Here is a 9,032-nt window from a genome sequence, read left to right on the forward strand (position 1 = left end):
GTCCAAACAAATATTATTATGCTAGTATGGGTAGGGTTCAACTACACAACCTATAAAATTGTTAATACACTATCAAAATCTAGCCTTGGATCTTTTATGTTTTTGGTTCATTATGCTACACAATGAGGGTAACTCATCCCCCATAGATCCTTCGGGTTCAATATTAATAAATTTTATTTAAAAGAAGTTAAAAATCCAAAAATAATGCATGCATGGGTTGTGCTTAATTTTGGTTCAGTCTAATTACGAATTTCACATTGCTCTTTAGGGTGACATTTGGGAGTTGGGTCAGGTTGAAGATTAACCGGAATCCAATCTAAAATATTAAATCTTGAGCTTAGGCTTAGATTAATTTAATTATGAATAGAAAAGTTAATCTATAGATCAATTTGATTATAACATTTAATCATTAATAAATTAAAATAAATAAAATAAAATACTAATAGATAATATGAAAAAATAATTAATTATTAAGTAATTAATAGTAATTTACTATTCTTATTAAAAAATGTTAATATAATTAAATCTAAATTACAAAATTATTTTTATAACAAATTACTAAAATTATTAATTTCTATTATCTCACTTTTCTTTGATAAATCCTATGCATTGCACAGGTACCCGCTAGTAAGCATATAAAAACTCAAGACAATTCAATAAAACTCGGGACAGTTCAATAACATCTGAAAAAGGCTGAACTAATAAAATTGTTGCTTTTAATAGGAACAAGTTTCTAAGGCTGCAGATGAATTTGGGTAAATTAGATTACCATATCGGCCTTCCTATGTATATATGAAAAGAAAAAAGTAGTCTTCGATAAGCTCTGTTCTAGCTATATGGGATAAGCTACATGAATCCTGCTTCCCTAGTGATTCCATTTTCCATAAAGCCAAAGAAAGAGCTTGACATTCACCAATCCACGGGGTCTCTGGTCAGAAGATCCGGACTCACCAACGATAGGGATGGAGTTCTATCTATCTAGGACATGTTAAATGACCTTAACCAGCAAAATGTCACGTGGGATCGTCACATTACCTTTGTATGGAGCCCGAGGAAGGATAGAAAGCAGAGTATCATGCACCACAAAAAAAAATGCAAAGGTCATACTCAAAATTACTCAAGAATAGATGTCTTCTATAACCACTAGACCATTCTTCATCATTCCACAAACAGATTTGTCAACAAGTAACATCTAATCCACGTCACTGATTAACTGAAAAAAAAAAGATCAACTACTGAACTAACTCATACTCAATCCTTTGGTAAAATGTTCAATGGCTCTATTATCAAAGTCTCCAAACCAGAGCAAAACACCAGCAGCAATCAGCCAATCATCTCTGCTTACTGCTGTCGAACTTCGACTTTCTTCTTTTGCCAGAGACGATCCAGTGCACTGTCAGCATCTCCCTGCAAAACCATTGGTTTTCTTTCATCAGCTTAGATAGGGTTGCAGTGTATAGCAACAAGAAAACCTCAGTCAAGAAACAGCACAAAAAAGATGGAAGTACCACACAAGGATTCGAGCAAACCATAAATACATTAGTTCATACATGCGTTTGTGACCCTTTTCAACAACAGATCACTCAAGAATAAATGGCACTATCCAAACAATAACTTTGCTTGATTATTTTGGAGGAAAATATATGATGTTACGACTCTCACCTAATTTCATCCTCCATAAACCTTTCAAGTGTGCATTATACAATGGATGAGACAATGCCGATAACCTTCCCATGAGAAGTGTAAAATGTGTCTATGGTTACCAGTGGTACTATGGAAACATCCTCGGAAGATACCCAAATGGAATGATCTACAAAAGTTGAGGAAAACAATGGTGCTAAAGAACATTTTCAAGAGTAGAAGTGAACACAACCAATGATTGCGAACTAGCCAACAGGGGGCTGAAATTTATTTGCTTTAGTAACCCATTCTTCCAAGAAATAAACAGTGTTTTAAAAACGCAAAGCGCAAGGGCCAATTTGTGCCTGAGGCGCAAAGCACAAGGCGAGGTGCACACCTTTTTAAGCAAGGTGCAAAATTACAAAAAAAAAGCTAAAAATAAAAAAAAATGTCAGAAAATTCAAACAAATGCCAAAAATTTTTAAAAAATGCAAAAAATATTAAACAAAATGTTAATAAAAATATAAACTTAAATTTTAAAATAAATGTTTTTAAAAAACCTATTATCTAAATTTTAAATAGATAAACATAAAATGTAAAGCGTATTCAAATGAAAATTTAAAAATAAAAGCAAACATATAAAGCATTTTCAAGCATGTAAAACCCACAATCTCTTTTTTTTCCTTAATTGCATTGCTTCAAGTGGCTAATGTGATGTAAAACATATTTCACTCTTGATTCTATGAGTCGCCTTTGTGCCACGCCTCTCGAGGCAAGCCCGAACAAGTCTATGTTAGGGTCTGAAATTCTTATTTCTCATATAAAAAATAATGATTTTATAGCTTCCATTGCCTTTTAAGAAGATATCTTATTGCAATGAATGACAAACAACATCAGCAAATAAGGGCTGCATCTTTTGAGGCTGAGGCGCAAGGCACACCAGGCATGCAGCTTTTGCAAGGGGTGCACCTAGGACCAGGGCGAGGCGCATTTTAGGGTATGCGCCTTGCCTGTGCGCCTAGGAGTGCCTTTTTAAATCACTAGAAATAATACATGGCAAATTTATTTGTTTTAATAAAAGGTGGTTATACTCAACAGTACAACAAAAATCATGCTTATAGCAAGAAATAATACATGGCAGAATTCAACACAAAAGGTTGCATTTACAACCTTAACAAAACCATCTATTTAAGATTTCAAATGGCATTTTGAACATTCTACAGCCTACAGACCAAATAGTGTGATTAAAGTGTTCCTAGAGACTTGTTAGTACTTAGTATGTTTATTATGTTACTTAATCTCAAATGCACATAGGCTCATCAAACTGTGGAAATCAGAAGCACATAGCATCATCAAATGACAGACACCTTAATTGCTCTTCACCAAAGTCACTTCATGCAGACTAAACAATGTCTACCTCTAGCTATTACATGCTATTACATAACAACAACATACATTACATTGGATCAATGGAGATGGTATAGTAGTGTCATTAGAAAACCAATGGCAATAGCCAACAATATTGGGAACTGTTTGGATGCAAAATTGAGGAAAGCAAAACTCAAGGGCCAGAACTTAAAGCTTGAGATCATGACAACTATATTTGGCAGCCCATTCTTTAGCAGGGTAACTAACCATAAAATGATGAAATAAGATGCAGATAGACAAAACCCCAACAAGCTGGAGCAATATTGATGATGGTGAGATATGTCAAAAATGGCTAGCCAGGGCAGAGCCCAGGACCAGATACCATTCTGAGACAACAAAGGTCCAAGTTCAACTTTTTAAATACAGAGAACAATAAAGTTAAACCCAAGATTCTAAATATCCATACAGACCAATACACTGGATGGGGCATCTCGGTCTTTACCCTGAGATGCTTTCTGTTTCTTTAGTTTTTTCTCAAACCAGTTCAGTCACACCACAAAGCACATGGTATTTTGAGACCCACCGATACAAGTGCTCTGCCTTATTGTACAATTATTATTTTCAAATTTTCTGTGCCTATGTTGTAGTAATCCAAGTTCTTCAATAATAAATTATAACGAATTATTGTACAATTACAGCATGGACGAGCACTATCCCTAAGGTCAGCATAACTGTAAACATTTAAATTTAGAAGAGGGGTTCTTATAACGAATAAAGTGAACAGAAGATGAACCTGAGCTCGGACAAAACCACACAGAGCAAAGGTGGTAAAGTGGCCAGTATATATGCCATTCTCATCCACATGCCCAATATTTATCTGGACAGATGCATGGTCCTTCGAAGTAATAAGCCTATTTGTGGCAGAGCTGCAAATCATAAACCATAGGTAGTAAATAAATAAAAACTTCAAAATCTAATTAACATAGACGAAAACAGCAAGAATAAGCAAGCTCTTAAGGGTGATAGAAAATATGAGACACGGTTGTATATACCATTTCCTGGGGATGTACAGATCCATGTTTTGACCCTCTTCGTTCTGCATTTTGGTGGTTGTTTCAACGGCTCGGAGAAACCAGACTGACAGAACTGAATAAAGCAAATGCGTTGAGTAATTATGGATACAATTTTTGTATTATAAAGGAAAATACAATTGAGAAGGTACAATTTGGGGACACGTTCAGTTTAAGTTTACAATTGAGATCTCAAAGAAACCGTATTCGGTAGTTTAACAAACCCTAATAAAACGGACAGTTGATTCGAAACAAACACCATCCAGAGGTAAGAGAAAAGATCAATGACCAATTAATTAATCGATAAAAAGAAAACAATAGTTAAAAATGAAATTCCCATAAAACCCGCAATACAGATATCCGATTTCAATCTCATCAATCGCAACAGAACATTAAAGAAAAACGCAATAAAGCCTAAGAAAAAGCAGAGATTTCCAAGCAAGATGATAGGGAATATCGATTCATCCAAGTTAGAGAGCGTACCAGAGGCAATGAGAGTCCTGCGAATGTTGAGAAGACGGAACGAGGGAGCCTTTAAAAGCGTTCAGCAAAACCCTATAACCCTAATTTCTTCGAAAGAATAGGATTTCGCTGAAAAGATGTCAATGCCATAAATACCCTTCCATCTTGCTTTAATGACAATCTGGCCCTTGACCTGGTTTACAACGGGCCCTGTTCTTGCTCCAAAAGCTCGTCCTAGGCCTTGACGTAGTACAGGCCTGGAGGCCCACAATTAGGCACATGTTCACAGACCGGGATTCAATTTCGGCCCATGACCATTTGACACTATTTTCATCTCGGTCTTCAGGCTGGTACGAGTGAGCAAAAGGAACCTAAAAACCGAATTGACCGAAAAGCGGACCGAATCCGAACCGAAAAATGGTTAACCGAATTGGTCGGTTCGGTTTTGGTTTAATATTATTAAAAACCATTAATTTCGGTTTGGTTTCGATTAATTTATTAAAAAATCGGCAGTTAATCAAACCAACTGGTATATACTTATAATATATATATATATATATATATATATATATATATATGTTATATATTATAGGATAAATTACAAAAACCCCCCTTGTACTATAGGGTCAGTGATAAAGACCTCCTGTACTTTTACTTTTCTTTGCAATAAAGACACCCCTGAACTTTAGCCGTTTGACAAAGACCCTCTTCTTTCCGCATTCGGTGAATTAACTTTGAAAAAGATTAATGTCCCACTGTTTTAAAATTTTTAAATACCCAAACAACCCTTTTTTTTTAATTTATGAAATCACTTAACTTTTTATATACTTCGAACTATTCATCTTTCCTCCCCTTTCCCGTGTTCCTTCATGCCATGACAGACTCTCCATTTGATAGTAAGACTAATTTCTTGGTAAATCTGCCAAGTTTATTCATTGGGTTGGACTCCTGAAAAGAATTGAATTGTCATTGCATGACAAGATTCGGAGGTTAATTGTGTGAAATGCTAGCTCTAACAAGCCAGAAAACCCATTCTCCAAATGATCAATCTGGTGCATGTGGTAATGTTGATCAATCTGAACTCTTCAGTTGACAAGGATGGGAATTTACCAATATCAAGGATGTTAAGCGGCATGCATAAGGGTTATGTATCTTCATGTCAGTATGTTCCAGATGAAGATACTCACTTAATAACCAATTCTGGTGATCAAACGTGTGTTTTGTGGGATGTTACCACAGGCCAGAGGCTTTCTGTGTTTGGAGGTGAATTTCCATCAAGGCACACAGCTAATGTACTAAGGTGTGTATAAAGACCCATGTCCATTAATTCTGATTTGAAGAAATGCGAATGATTTCAAAACAAAAACTGCAAATACACAAACAACAAAGCTTATGACAAGTAGCAAATCTCCAACAGATTGTGTAGGCCCATTATTTGGTACAAACTACAAAGTTAATGAAAACCTACTTATAAACCGCTCTACTAGATCTTCTATTCTAGACTTGCAAAACCAACGAATCCATTAATATATTTGAATAAACTCTTTGGGAGTGGGTTCATTTTACTAAACTTGACTGTAAGGACGAAAGTGAACAAAGGGTAGAGTGTAATTATTGTGGTAAGGCCTTGTTTGTCCATCTGCAAGTGATACTAGTTCCTTAAGTAATCACTTGTCTAGATGTAAACAATATCCCCTTAATAATATAGACAAGTGGCAAAAGGCTTTGGAAACTTCACTTCAAAGTTCTAAAGAGGGGAGCACCACACCATCACTTATGCCTTATAAGTTTAATCAAGATGAATGTAGAAAAAGAACTTGCTAGGATGATTATTATAGATCAATTACCTTTTAAGCATGTGGAACGAGAGGGGTTTTGTGGCTTGTGGTAAGATGCAACCAAGATTTGTAGTTCCTTTACGTCACATAATAGCTAGAGATTGTTATAGTTTTCATGTGGAGGAGAAGAAAATGTTATAACAATTTTTTAAAAAACTATCATCAAGGGTTTGCCTCACTACAGACACATGGACATCATCTCAAAACCTTAGTTACATGTGTCTCACTGTTCATTTCATTGATGATGAGTGAAAATTGCACAAAAAATAAATAAATTTTTGTCTAATTTCTGGTCATCCAAGAGAGATAATTGGCAAGGCCATTGAGAGGTGTTTACTTAATTGGGCCATTGAAAGAGTGTTAACTGTAACAGTGGACAATGCAAGTTCAAATGATGTAAGGATTCAATATTTGATGAAAAGACATAATAATTGGAAGGGAAGTGTCTTTAAAAATAAGTTCTTGCACATGAGATGTGGTGCACATATTTTGAGCTTAATTGTTAAAGAAGGGTTGTCAAAGGTAGATGGTTCTATTTTCAAGATTCGTTTTGCAGTGAAAGAGTATTCACTGTGACGGTGGACAATGCAAGTTCAAATGATGTAGGGATTCGATATTTGGAAAAAAGACAAAATAATTGGAATGAAAGTGTCTTAAAAAGTGAGTTCTTGCACATGAGATGTGGAGCACATATTTTGAGCTTAATTGTCAAAGAAGGGTTGTCAAAGGTAGATGATTCTATTTTCAAGATTCGTTTTGTAGTGAAATATGTAGGATCTTCACCAACAAGGTTGCAAAGATTTAAGGATTGTGTGGAGAAAGAAAAGATAGTAAGTGGGGGTCTTGTTTGCCTAGATGTTGAAACTAGGTGGAACTCTACTTATTTAATGCTGAAATCTGCTTTGAAATTTCAAAAGGCATTTGATTTGCTGGAGTGTTGATAGTAGGTATGCAAATGATCTTACTCATGTTAAAAACAAGGTTTGCTTACTGATGGAGATTGGGAATATGCTTGTGGTTTGCTACATTTTCTTAAAATTTTCTATGAAACTACATTGAAATTGTCTAGCTCACTTTATGTAACTAGAAATGAATACATGAAAGATATTTATGGTATTGGAATTGTTCTTTTCTTGGAGGTGTAAGAGTGATGATTCCTCTATTAGTTTTATGGCTTACAAGATGGAGAGGAAGTGTGACAAGTATTGGGGAAATGTCAATAATATCAACACCATGTTATTCATTGCAGTTATTCTTGATCCCCGATGTAAATTGGAGTATTGGATTGGGTTATTAGTGAGTTATATGATGTTAATACTGCTAAAGTGCTAAAAGAAAAGGTGAAACAAGTTTTGACTTTTATGTATGAGATTTATAATTCAACCTAGTCATCTCCTAATATTCACTCAAGTAATCAATTTTAGGATCCAAATGATATGGGAGTTAAGAATGTGGAGGATGTTGCTGATTTCATGAATTCATTATTTAACAAGCAAAAAGCGGGTCAAGGAAGTGTAGAAAACAAAATAGAATTGGATAAATTTTTAGGAGAGGAATGTGAAGATCCTAAAAGTAAATCATTTGACATATTGCCTTAGTGGAAAACTAGTTCCTCTAAATATCGAGTGCTTTCTTTGATGGCTCGGGATTTATTAGCTATGCATGTGTCTACAGTTGCATTTGAGTCGGCTTTTAGCCCCGGAGGTCGTGTACTTGATTCATTTCGTAGTTCTCTAACTCTGAGAATGATAAAAGCTATCATTTGTGGACAAGATTGATTACGAATGTCACATGGTTATCTTTATATAGAGGAGAGCTTAAATGAGCTCGAAAATATGGAATCAGGTAAAGTTTGTGTTTTTCAATTTTGTTTTTATTGTTCATGTTTATTTTGTTATAGTAATTCTAATTTGCATTTGTCTTTTTATTGCAGAAATGATATCCTTAATCAAGGAGCTTGTCAACATTGATGATTAAGTGGTTGAGTGGTTGTAGAACTTGTGTTTGTGGTTGTGAAGTGTGAAACTATGAATTTGTTTTTTTATAGTTGTGGTCATTGTAGGCTTGTGGTTGTGAACCTTGTGGTTTTTTTAATTATTTTATGGTTATAGACTTGTAGTTGTGGTTCTTATGATGCAAATTGCATTGTTGTGGTTGTGGTTTTTATGGATTATGCTTATGGACTTGTAGTTGTGGTTTTTGTGGTTATGGACTTGTTGTCTTGGTTAATTATTTGACAACCAATCAGCTATACAAGTTTGTTTATTTATTTTAATTCTTTGACAGCTATACTTGTGCTTGGTTCTAGCTCTATTAAGTTTTTCCCTCCAAAGTTAGAACCATTAGCTAAGAAATTTTGATGAGAGATGGAGAGGGAAGGGCTTGAAACAGGCGAATAGTAGGCTTCAAAGGTATTACTATGCTGCTCCATGGAATGATTAAGTTGCTTTTTGCTTTTAATTAGTGAGAACATGACAGGTGAAGAAATTAGTATCACTTGTAGAAGTCTTTGTACTCATGGTCAGACCATGTCAAATTTAGGTATAACTTGTAGCAACCTTGGTTTATTTCATCTATGATTTGTTTCTTTATTTTTAATATTAATATTTGACTGTTTTGTTATTGACTCTGTTATATACTCTGTCATGGCTTGCTAGTTTTGATGCGGAATGAC

At 34.8% G+C, this 9,032-nt stretch overlaps 1 protein-coding gene across 1 annotated transcript; it reads right to left on the bottom strand.

The window, feature by feature from the left end:
• Positions 1-1,113: 1,113 nt before the first annotated feature.
• On the bottom strand, positions 1,114-4,666 carry LOC148802281 (small ribosomal subunit protein eS21). The gene is made up of 4 exons (XM_088897078.1): positions 4,542-4,666; positions 4,041-4,134; positions 3,782-3,914; positions 1,114-1,407 (listed from the first exon to the last, which is right to left on the bottom strand). Exons 2-4 carry the CDS (start codon positions 4,088-4,090, stop codon positions 1,342-1,344), a joined length of 249 nt encoding a protein of 82 aa, XP_088753204.1. The 5' UTR covers positions 4,091-4,134; positions 4,542-4,666; the 3' UTR covers positions 1,114-1,341.
• Between the last annotated feature and the right edge of the window lie 4,366 nt (positions 4,667-9,032).

This window comes from Nelumbo nucifera, chromosome 2 (genome assembly GCF_055504915.1).
Source record: "Nelumbo nucifera cultivar China Antique chromosome 2, China Antique-T2T, whole genome shotgun sequence".
Classification (NCBI taxonomy): Eukaryota; Viridiplantae; Streptophyta; class Magnoliopsida; order Proteales; family Nelumbonaceae; genus Nelumbo; species Nelumbo nucifera.